The sequence below is a fragment of the Vulpes vulpes genome, chromosome 13 (genome assembly GCF_048418805.1).
Source record: "Vulpes vulpes isolate BD-2025 chromosome 13, VulVul3, whole genome shotgun sequence".
Lineage (NCBI taxonomy): Eukaryota > Metazoa > Chordata > Mammalia > Carnivora > Canidae > Vulpes > Vulpes vulpes.
The window spans coordinates 140915411-140927619 of NC_132792.1; the positions used below are offsets into that span (position 1 = coordinate 140915411).

Sequence of the window (12209 nt, forward strand, 5' to 3'; positions counted from 1 at the left end):
GGAAAAATAATTATTTGAATCCCAACACTGAAGATAGCACATACACTGGTTCCTGTTGATTTATTCATACATAAATATCGATTGTCTCCTATGTGCTTGATACTGTGCTCAGCAGGACACACTCAGTCCTTCTCTTGTAAAGTTAACACATTTTTACATAAGTTTAGTTATTTTATATCTTTAGGTATTTCAGTCTTTTAATACAACCTTTTAAAACAAAGCAGTTTTTAATCTAAATTTTTTCTCCATTTAATAAGGTTTCTTTGAACATTTGTCTGCTTTATTTATTTATTTATTTTTATGTGTCTGCTTTATACTAAAATGTCTGTTGATTTTTATGGGGAAAATACTAAGGTGAGTAAAGACTTGTTGCCTACCTTGAAGAATTGCAGTCTTATGGAAGAGAAGTTGTAAAATCACCTCTAGGTCTCGTTTTCTTTTGTCATAAACATATGTCAGTCGGAAATGTTAAAGTCCTTTCAGTGCTCTATTTATCTTTACTCAAAATCTTTTATTTGAAGTGCAATTCAAATACTGTGTCTTTAAGTTTTAAAATCAACATTATTAAAAATAAATAGCAGTATTGACAGTGTGTGAACATGTATATTTGATTTTATTTTTTCCTCTGCTTCTGAAGAACAACAGTACTTTGAGATAGAGAAGAGGTTGTCTCACAGTCAGGAGAGACTTGTGAATGAAACCCGAGAGTGCCAGAGCTTAAGGCTTGACCTAGAGAAGCTCAGTAAGTATTTTTACAACCTTATTTTATTCTTGTAGTATAGAGATTTTTAGACACTCTTTTGGATGCTTTGGAAACATTGACATACTGTTTATGAAAATACTGATTGTCACTGTTTTCATTTAAGGCAGTATTTGGAGTTTTCACTTGATGGTGAACATGAGAAACGTAAGGCTTAGTGGTCAGGAGTCCTGGGTTCTAATTCTGACTGCTATCAGAAGCTCTTTTGGCAATTTGTAAATCGTAATATATGAAATGGCTAGAACCACCTGTCCATGTGCTTACATAACTGTACAGATCAAATGAGATGTTTGAAAGCATTTTAAAGACGCATGAAGCATTATGCAACTGAAAATGTAATTAAGGACAGAGACTTAATTATTTTTTATGTTGTTGAAGATTAAAGCCTATAGCTTCCTTATGTGTTTCTTATGAAAGATGAACAATTTCCCTTTTTTTTTGAAAGATGAACAATTTTTATGAAAGATGAACAATTTCCTTTTTTTTTTTAAGATTTATTTATTTTTAAAGAGTGAGCACAAGGTGGGGTAGGGAGAGAATCTTATGCTGACACTGTGCTGAGCCTAGACTCCGATTCAGGACTCGATCTCATGACCCTGAGAGTGTGACCTGAGCTAAAAGCAAGAGACGAATACTTAACAGACTATTCCACCCAGGTGTCCCGAGTAATTTTGTTTTTAATTAGTTTTCTCCTATCATTAAGTTCTAGAAGGTACACAAGATCTTAGTTAAAGTCCTGGCTTTTCTTGGGAAATGTGTATTATATGCTTTGGTTATGATAAGAGAAAGCAAATGTCAAAAGATTGTTATAGAGTGAGGACATAATATTTGCTGTTAGATATAGCTGGATTTTTAATTTGGGAACACAGGAAGCTAATAAGAGAATGGTTAACACTTCAGCCTTTTTTCTTAACTAAGTCTGTGCCCATCAGCTATTTAGGTCATAATTTTTTCCAGCTAAATTTGAGCACTTAATTTTTAAAATATATGATACATGTGTACAGTGGTATATATACACACATGGAACGAGGGCATAAGTAATTTATTGAGTAGCTAGATATGGTTCATCATCTGTATATGGTTCTGCTTTGGCATAATAACTAGGTCTACAGAGCTATGGTGCTAAAGAATTTCAGGAAAATTATTGTGCTAAAAAAAAGAAAAGAAAATTATTGTGCTTATATCTTCTTTAATGAGATCTGAAAAGGGGAGGAGGAGAAGGCGAGGATAAACCTAGACACACAGGTAGTATGCCTTTCTGGGGTATACAATTATGTTTGTTTTTTTAGTTTATCATTCTAGATCTTAACTTTGGAAAACAGTAAATAATAATAGTGCAAAATAGAAAAATCAGACTAATTTACATGGTTTTTCTCTATAATAAGCCAATTGTTTAAGTAGAGCTAAAGATTGGAAGTAGTAATCATGTATTTACTCATTAAATTGCTAGCACATAGTATAGATATGTTTCAGTGAAAGAAATTGTCAGAAAGCTTATTTTTCCTAGTTATCTGCATGCATTTGGAGAAGAAACTGTTCAAGGGGAGATAGACCACTATAAGTGGAGATTGTGGGATTGATGATCAAGCATAATTTTTTTCCTCCATATTGAAGGCTCTTTTGAGTGATAAACAAGCTGTATCACAATTATCCATTGTTGTTATCCGTTGTTATGTGTTACATAAACATTGTTTACATAGTTTACTCTGTATACATTGTTTACATAGTTTAAATGTTATTTATTCTCTTGACTTTTTTTTCTCAATTACCTGATTTGTAAATATAACTAACTCATTGTTATAATTGATTTAGAAGAGTCATTGAAATATGATGAAAGTGATAATTGCATATGCTTTTTTCTATAAATGTTGGTTAGAATGATCACAAATATGATTTGGGAGACAGGATAATATATTTAAAAATTTGGTTTGGGGCATCAGGTGGCTTAGTCGGTTGGGCGTTTGATTCTTGGTCTCAGCTCAGATCTTGATCTCAGGGTCATGGTTTTGAGCCCCAAGTTGGTTTCTACACTGGGTGTGATGCTTACTTAAGAAAAATAAAAGTAAAATGGGATGCCTGGGTGGCTTCATGATTGAACATCTGCCTTTGGCTCAGGTTATGATCCTGGGGTCCTGGGATTGAGTCCCACATCAGGCTCCCCATGGGGAGTCTGCTTCTCCCTTTGCCTGTGTCTCTGCCTCTCTCTCTCTCTGTGCCTCTCATAAGTAAATAAATAAAATCTTAAAAAAAAAAAAAAAGTAAAAAAATTTGTTCTGGAAGTAGAGTAAATTTGGGATATTCATGAATTTGTAATACTATGTTCTACAACTCAGCCTTTCTGAGACTCAATTTCTTCATTTTAAAATGTATACCGGTGGCAGATGCATGAAAACTGCAGTTTTTAAGTTTATGGATGTATGTTCATAAAATTCCTTTTATCCAGACAATCAACTAAAGGCGCTGACTGAGAAAAATAAAGAACTTGAAGTTGCACAGGATCGCAATATTGCCATTCAGGTAAAAGTTATTCCTGTGAATAAAGCTAACTATAAGCATGACACTTTAGGAAGTAGTCTGTGTTTCTTAATGGGAAGATGAAACATGTTCTATTAGGAGAAACTACTGACAAATATGCATATATATAAATTTTATATGTTAATAGAACTTTTATGTGTTTTATTGATAAGGTGTTTCTTTTACTCATCAGAATATATTGGTATTTAATAGAAAAAGAAACTTGCTTTTGATTCTGTAGCTCTTAAGGTTGTGATTTTTTTTTTTTTTTCAAAAAAATTCACGCTGTAAGTAAAATGTCATAGAACTATAAGTAGATAATCATAGGTCCATCTGTTTGCCCCCCGCCCCCGCCACTCACCCACTTATCTACCTGTCATCCTCCCTTTCTTCTAGAGATTCTCTATTTAATACTATTGTTGCTCAGGCATTATTTCAACTATGGTGATACAGCTGGGGATATGGGTGAATCCACATCAGAAATTATTTCTCGGGGATCCCTGGGTGGCTCAGTGGTTTAACACCTGACTTTGGCCCAGGGAGAGATCCTGAAGTCCCAGAATCGAGTCCCACATCGGGCTCCCTGCATGGAGCCTGCTTCTTCTTCTGCCTGTGTCTCTTCCTCTCTCTCTCATGAATAAATAAATAAAATCTTTTTAAAAAAATTATTTCTCTAGAGTAGTGATAAGAGTAACAGATTGAATATAATCAAAAGGATTATTTACCTATTGGTTTAATAAAATGATCATACAATAATTCTGTAACTGGATAGAAACTTCAGACTCTTGCCCTTGCTTTTTAAAAACTTGTGTTTGGAAAAACAAAACAAAATAACCCTTGTGTTTGATTTGAGATTAAAAGATACTTGAGGGGATCCCTGGGTGACTCAGCGGTTTGAGCGCCTGCCTTTGGCCCCGGGGTGTGATCCTGGAGTCCCAGGATCAAGTCCCACATCAGGCTCCCTGCATGGAGCCTGCTTCTCCCTCTGCCTCTCTCTCTCTCTCTCTCTCTCTCTCTCTGTGTCTCTCATGAATAAATAAAATCTTTAAAAAGAAAAAAGAAGATACTTGATATATAAAAGGTATTTACTGATTTCTACCTCTGAAACTAATAATATGTTATATGTTAATTAACTGAATTTAAATAAAAATTTTTAAAAGTTAATTTAAAAAAGGTACTAACTGGGAAAGTGGTAGACTTTAATAGAAATTTAAAATTCATTGCATAAGAAGAACTAAAGCACAAATGAACCATTAATACGTATTTTTTCAATTAAAATATGACTGGATCCTTAATATATGACTACTTTCATACTTTAAGAAAAATCATTCAGGGGGAAATGGGCAAAGGAATTTTAAAAAGCTGGAGAAGAAGCTTAACAAATGGTCAGTGGCAATATGAAGTGTTGCCCTAGTTCACTTCTAATCAGAGAAATGCAGATAAAACAATAAGGTAATTATTTTTCACCTCCCCATGTTAACATTGATTTTGTTCTCTTCCTTTTTTTTTTTTTTAATAGAATGATTTTCATTTCTGGCAGGAGTGGCTTGAGATTGGCACTTACAAATCAAAACATATTGATTGTCATTGTCTTGCTGCAAAGCAGTTTGACAAAATGTTAAAAGTTTTAAGTAATTCCATTTCTAGGGCTTTTTCTTGAAAACTAAATTGAACCAATTTGATGCAGTGATAACCATCAAGATTGTATTTAATGGCAGCAAAAAATTAGAAGTAAACTAAATGTCTTTTCTACAAAGCTTAAGTTAATAAGGACACTTCCAAGAGATAAATAGTGATGTGGGAAATTTTTCATAAGCCTATGAAAAATAATTTTTAAAAATGTAAAATATAGTGTTGAAATTATAGGTGATTTTTAAACTTTTTGATGTATTAAGTTATAAGAGAAAGAAAACCAATGATTCTTAAGCTACAGCTAATGTTAAATACAGTGATAATTCTGTTTAAGTTCCTAAATGATTAATCAACTCGATTTTTTTTTTTATTTAAACATATTCTGCTTTTCCTTTGTATGATAGAGCCAGTTTACAAGGACGAAAGAAGAATTAGAAGCTGAAAAAAGAGACTTAGTTAGAACCAATGAGAGACTATCTCAAGAACTTGAATATTTAACAGGTATGAAGAAATACTTTACCTTCTAACTCCACTCTTCTTTTTTCTCTTATAATAGGAATTAATCTGCAGTCCACTTCTCTTGCTTCTTTGTTGTAGCTCAGAATATAGTTCAATGTAATATCCTATTGTTTTTCCCATCCATTTCTTTAAATCATTATCAAGGTTTTGAAGAATTGTCTAGACAATTATACACAAATGAAAAACATCTAAGAAATTATAATTTGGATCAAGGTTTATATACTAAGATACTATGATATTATTTATAATAGCAAATTAGAAACAGTTTAAGTGTTGATTTGTAGAGGCTGAACTCCTAATACAGATACACGTTTTCATATAACTTGTCCATAAATATTCAATATGTATAAGAACCTGAAAGGAAAGCTTTTATTTAAAAATATGGACTGAAGGAGTTAGGCAAGAATATAAGCTAGGCATGTATTTTTGCTGTTTTGAGTAGTTTTTATATGTATTACTGCTTTTTAACTTAACAAATGGCTATTTTTGAAATTCTAATAGATCTGTAGGTATATATCAGGAAAATCAATGTTAATTTGTATATTTAGCTTAAGATACTGCACTTAAAAATAAAATAACCAATATAATTTTCATGTTTGGGTACACAAACTTGGCTTATCATTTGTTAAAATTAAATTTTAACTAAGAGAAAAACAAAGTTGTTGAGAACTACTTAATTTGTGTTAAATGCTTATATTTCAAGAGATGCATCTTCAATGTTTGGTTCCTCTGAGCATTAATTAGTCATTATTTTCAAATTCTCTTCTGACTTTTCTAGAGGATTTTAAACGTCTCAATGAAAAACTTAAAGAAAGCAATGCCACAAAGGGTGATCTGCAGTTAAAATTGGATGAACTTCAAGCTTCTGATGTTTCTGTTAAAGCAAGTAACAATTCCTAATGCGCAAAATGCAATTTTTGCTTAAAACTCATCTAAATTAAATTTTAAGTATAGGCAAATGTTCTATAAAGTAATTAAAAGCTGTTTTTTTGTTTAATGTTAGGGAAAGAATTAAACATTAAAGTCATTTTAATTGAATTGTTTGTGATATTTAAGTTTCTTAGAGTTCTTAATCTGTTTTCTGTTAAGAATGCATGCAAATATTTATTTCTGTTGTTAAGTTTGTGCTTTATGTTCTTTAACTACAGGCAAGATCTTTTAGCTAACCATGTATTGTCTTTAATTGAATGTTATTTTCTTGGATATTTTTAGTATAGAGAAAAACGTTTGGAGCAAGAAAAGGAGTTGTTACATAATCAGAATACATGGCTGAATACAGAGTTAAAAACCAAAACTGATGAACTTTTGGCTCTTGGCAGAGAAAAAGGAAATGAGATTCTAGAGCTTAAATGTAATCTTGAAAACAAAAAAGAAGAGGTAAGTTAGGAAAATTGTATTTTCATTTTGGTTAAAACTTAACATTTGTGTGCCAGTTTATGACAGAGGTATTCCATGATGAGGGGCACCTGGGTGGCTAGGTGGTTAAGCATCTGACTTCAGCTCAGGTCATGATCTTGGGGTCCTGGGATTGAACCTCGAGTCAGGAGCTATACTGCTCAGAGGGCAGTCTGCTTGTCCCTCTCTCCCTCTGGCCCTCCCCCAGATCCTGCAGACTCTATTCTCTCTCTCCCTCTCTGTCTCTCAAATAAATAAATACAAACCTTAAAAAAAAAATACACTCCATGGTGTACCAAAGTAAACATAATATTAGAAATGTGGGAGATGAAATTCATAAACATGTGGTCTAGGAAATAAACCAATTGCATTTAAATAAATACTTTAAGGTATTTTTTGATGAATTTTGATACTATCTACTATCTTTTGATGTATCAAGATACATTTAAGAAGTGCTGATAAATTTTGGGAGATAAATCCAAACGTGTTGTTTGTGAGGTATTTTCATTTTTTAAAATATATACATTTTATGTGAAATCCTTTTTTTTGGATGTAGGACATTTCGCTTTCACTTGGAAGCTAAGCTTTATATCAAATTCATTTTAGTTGTTACAACATCCTCTCTCCACCCAACTCTTCTGTTTCTAGGTTTCTAGAATGGAAGAACAGATGAGTGGCTTGAAAACATCAAATGAGAATCTTCAAAAACATGTAGAAGAGCTGTTGACCAAACTGAAAGAGGTATAGATGACCACTTTAAAATTTCTCTTTTATAAAAATATTAAAGCACTAATGAGGCTATTATTTTTTAAATGATTTCATGTTTTAACCTGTTTCTGGTACCATAAAATGGCCAGGACACTTTCATATGCTATAGCTAGGCTAAAATGGCTAGATTCAGAAATGGCAGTTGTATGCTAGATCCAAAGTATTGTCTGAAAATAAATATGGTTAATTTTAATATCATCGAAGTATTATACTTTAAGATAAAAATATTAGTAATATTTTATCTTTAAAGTCATTCATCTTTATCCTGAAAACTGATGTTAATTTTTATCTTTTTACAAATTGGATTTTTTCATTTTAACATTCAGTGAGCTTTCAAAATTCAGTTCAGGGGGATCCCTGGGTGGCTCAACAGTTTAGTACCTGCCTTTGGCCCAGGGCATGATCCTGGACTCCCAGAATTGAGTCCCACATCAGGCTCCCTGCATGGAGCCTACTTCTCCCTCTGCTTGTGTCTCTGCCTCTCTCTCTCATGAATAAATAAATAAAATCTTTAAAAACAAAAACAAAATTCAGTTCAAGCGAGATTGCTGTAATTGGGTCTTTTTTGCAGGCCAAGGAACAGCAGGCCAGTATGGAAGAGAAATTCCACAATGAGTTAAATGCTCACATAAAGCTCTCTAATCTATACAAGGTAAATGCCCAACTACACATTTTATTGTTCTAATACTGCATTTTTAGATGCCCAGTAACTTTTTAAGATTAAATTTTAGAGTGCTGCTGATGACTCCGAGGCAAAGAGCAATGAACTGACCCGAGCAGTGGATGAACTGCACAAACTTTTGAAAGAAGCTGGAGAAGGTAAAATTTAATTATGGGAAGATTATTTTGTGTGTAGATTATTGGATTTAGAAATTAGACTGACCTTAATAGAGTTGAAATTTAGTATAGAAGAAAGATTCTTAGATTAACAAACTTTGAATTTTATTTTCAACAGATAGGGTATTTGAAAATATAGATAGTTAATGTTTTTCAGAGTTTTTTTTCATCTTATGTATGGTCTGGTTTCTCTCTCTCTCTCTCTCTCTCTTTTTTTTTTTTTTTTTTTTAATGGTCTGGTTTCTAACAGGAAATTTTTCTTCCATTTGTGAAACATTTACTTTGATAAGTACATATGGGTTTATAGTTTGGGTATTCTCTTAATCCATATATAAGCCTCACTTTTTAGGTTAAAATCTGTATATTTTAAAATCTTTAATTTTCTTGTATTCTTTTTAATATGTTTTTGGTTTTGGTGGTTGGTTTTTTGTTTTGTTTTGTTTGCTAGTATAAGTTGTCTATGTGATCTTTTCTAGTCATTTCTTATGTTCTAGCTAAAGATTAGAATAAAACCAAAGAGATACTTAGAGCCACTTTTTGACAATTTGAGTTCCCTAATTTTCCCCATGGATAAAAGATACCAAAGGAGAAATACATTCATTAGGCAAGGACATTTCAGGAATTAGAAGTAAATTTTCAGAGGGTACCTGGCAACCTTAGCCTGTTTAGAAATTCTGCTGAAGGGAAAAATAATGACTATGCTGTTACATTTTATAAACTCCCAAGATTTTAATAGTGTGTGGATATTCTGTCTTTAAAAATGTTTTTAGCCAATAAAGCAATACAAGATCATCTTTTAGAAGTGGAGGAATCTAAAGATCAAATGGAAAAAGAAATGCTTGAGAAAATTGGGAAATTGGAGAAGGAATTAGAGAATGCAAATGACCTGCTTTCTGCCACAAAACGTAAAGGTATGGATTGGAAGATGCTTATAAATGACTGGAACGAAATACAAGGACTTCCTACATCGTTCTTACTAATTTCCACTAATAGTATTTCTCTTGTGTTGTAGGAAACTCCATTGAGTTTTTTTTAGTGTAAAATTAGTACTTATCTATATCTTTACCATATTGTCAAATATAAGTACCATTTGAGGGATCCCTGGGTGGCGCAGTGGTTTGGCGCCTGCCTTTGGCCCAGGGCGCAATCCTGGAGACCCGGAATCGAATCCCACGTTGGGCTCCCGGTGCATGGAGCCTGCTTCTCCCTCTGCCTATGTCTCTGCCTCTCTCTCTCTCTCTCTCTCTCTCTCTCTCTCTGTGTAACTATCATAAATAAATAAAAATTTTTTAAAAAGTACCATTTGATCACGCATAATTGTGTGTCAATTTCCAGAACATTTTTAGCTACATTTAGCTAAAAGATTTTAGATGACAATTTGATGTCATATTTAAAATCTCAGGAATTTGTATGTAATGCTTAGTTGGTGTCATACTTGGAACACACTCATTTTGGAAAATATATTACTGGCTTTAGTGTGAAACATTACAGAAATAACACTAGATTTCTATATGTTGGTACAGGAGCCATATTATCTGAAGAAGAGCTTGCAGCTATGTCTCCTACTGCAGCAGCTGTGGCTAAGATAGTGAAACCTGGCATGAAATTAACTGAGGTCAGAATGGTATTAAATCTTATTATTTCCTTTCAGCAAAAGGAAATTTGCTGAAATGTGTAATGCTCAAAAAGATTATTCTTAAAATCATCTGATGATTAATGGATCATTGTAAGAGAAGCTTTCTTGGTCCTGGTTCTTCTAACATATAGTAAACATTTCCATCTTGTTTAAGTGCTAATAATGCATGTTTGTTACAAAGCTAATCAATTATATGCTTCTGTTATTATGCTTAGATTTGAAATGACCTCTCCTTTCCTTTCAGCTGTATAATGCTTATGTGGAAACTCAGGATCAGTTGCTCTTGGAGAAACTAGAGAATAAAAGAATTAACAAGTATCTAGATGAAATAGTGAAAGAAGTTGAAGCCAAAGCACCAATTTTGAAACGTCAGCGTGAGGAGTATGAGCGTGCACAGAAGGCTGTGGCAAGTTTATCTGTTAAGCTGGAACAAGCGATGAAGGTTGGTTCCTCTCTTAAATTTTAGCTGTGGAGAAAATACATATAAAAGATGATTTAGTAGGTAATTCTTAATTAGAATTAAAGTATTTGATGGGACGCCTGGGTGGCTCAGTTGTTTAACCATCCAACTCTTGATTTTGTCTCAGGTGATCTCAGAGTCATGAGATCGAGCCCCACATTGGGTGCCACGCTGGCATGGAGCCTGCTTGAGATTCTCTCCCCATTTCCTCCTTTCCCTCACCCTGTCTGCATGTGTATGTGTGTGCAGTCCCTCACTCTCTCAAAAAATAAAGTATTTGAGTTAGAAAAGGTTAATTCTTTTTGGTGATAGGGTAATTCAGCATTATTAAACACCTGTAATCATGAAATGCTCTTATTTAGCTAAAAATATGGGAGCTTTTTCCATTTTTTAAGACAACAGAGATGTTTTCTATGATATTCTATAGGGATGATGAATAGCCAACTCTCCTTGGGCTACTGTTCAAATTAAAATAACAATCTCTTTATAGCAGAACTGTTGCAAATTTGTCATAGTCACTCTTTATCAGACAGTTCTGATAATCTGTCTAGAAATGGTAATGTTTAACCATAGAGAATTCCTTTTTTTATAATATTTCACAACTTTGAAAGTTTTTGTATACATTATTTTGTTACTCTTTTGCAAGAAAATTCATAAATATCTTACTTTTAAGATACCTTTTTACTAGATAATAACTTAAAAGAATATATTCATATAATTTTGATTTTAAGATACAACTATTAATACTGCTGAAAAAAAGTCAAGATTTATTAAACAAGTTTTATTGAGAAAATTCAGTAACCTTTTGTATCTGCTGTTTGAAACTGATAAAAATTTTTTTCCTGGGGAAAAATAGTATAAATAAGTTGTATCCCTAATTCAAACTGATTAAAATTTTATTACTGTTGCTATTACAGCTTAGATATCAGTTTAAATCCAGGTATATTAAATCTACTGGTCTTTTTCTCCCAGGTCATATGTTATCTAGCAGTTTTACCTTGATAAAATGTTCCCTTTAAAAATCCACCCCTCCCCCTCAACCCTGTGGTTTGAAAAGAGGTCCCTTGGGTATAATTAGATCTTCTCCAGTTTCTCACAGTTGAGAGGGAGTGTTCCAGGCAAAACACAATTCTTAAAATTGTGCCTTTAAATACTTAGTGATGCTGGGATGCAGAACTTACCAAAGCACTGACTGCATAAGCTTTATCTTTTTAACAGCCTTGTGACATTGGCTGCTCCTGCTTTAGAATTAATTCCCGAAGTCTTTTTTATAAAATCAAGCCTTACACATTTTACTCAACATTTTTTACTTTGATGTTTGCTTCCATGTAAGTAGTGTAATATAATTGGCATTATACTATAGTCCTTTATTTTCGTTTTAGTAACACAGCTTTAGAGAATATTTCTGTGACATTGTTTGATATACACTGTTAATTTGGTATGGCTGTAAGATCGTGATTTACAGTTAATTTGGAGGGATAGCAAATTCTCCATTGTTTGCATGTCGTGATAATGATAAAGTAGTACTTAAGATACTAAGATATATGTGTGTTCATATTTTTAGAGAATTACTCTTCAGTAACTACTATATTATAAATAGACTTCTAATTTATCAGTTGACTATGTTATACAAGCACTGTATATTTTTTTATTATTTATATAACTGCTTCATTTGTTTAGATCTTAGA

The 12209-nt window shown here is 32.7% G+C and overlaps 1 protein-coding gene across 4 annotated transcripts in view; it reads left to right on the plus strand.

Annotated features, from left to right (window-relative positions):
- The window catches only part of TPR (translocated promoter region, nuclear basket protein), a 67424-nt gene that overhangs the window by 1767 nt on the left and 53448 nt on the right, over nucleotides 1-12209 (plus strand). For all 4 annotated transcript variants that reach the window (XM_072733152.1, XM_072733153.1, XM_026001204.2 and 1 more), the window contains exons 3-13: nucleotides 638-742; nucleotides 3204-3277; nucleotides 5311-5407; nucleotides 6204-6307; nucleotides 6638-6802; nucleotides 7469-7561; nucleotides 8160-8240; nucleotides 8320-8407; nucleotides 9196-9336; nucleotides 9949-10040; nucleotides 10306-10503. In XM_072733152.1, the coding sequence (XP_072589253.1) occupies nucleotides 638-742; nucleotides 3204-3277; nucleotides 5311-5407; nucleotides 6204-6307; nucleotides 6638-6802; nucleotides 7469-7561; nucleotides 8160-8240; nucleotides 8320-8407; nucleotides 9196-9336; nucleotides 9949-10040; nucleotides 10306-10503 (1238 nt within the window). The remainder of the gene's footprint in view (nucleotides 1-637; nucleotides 743-3203; nucleotides 3278-5310; nucleotides 5408-6203; nucleotides 6308-6637; nucleotides 6803-7468; nucleotides 7562-8159; nucleotides 8241-8319; nucleotides 8408-9195; nucleotides 9337-9948; nucleotides 10041-10305; nucleotides 10504-12209) is intronic.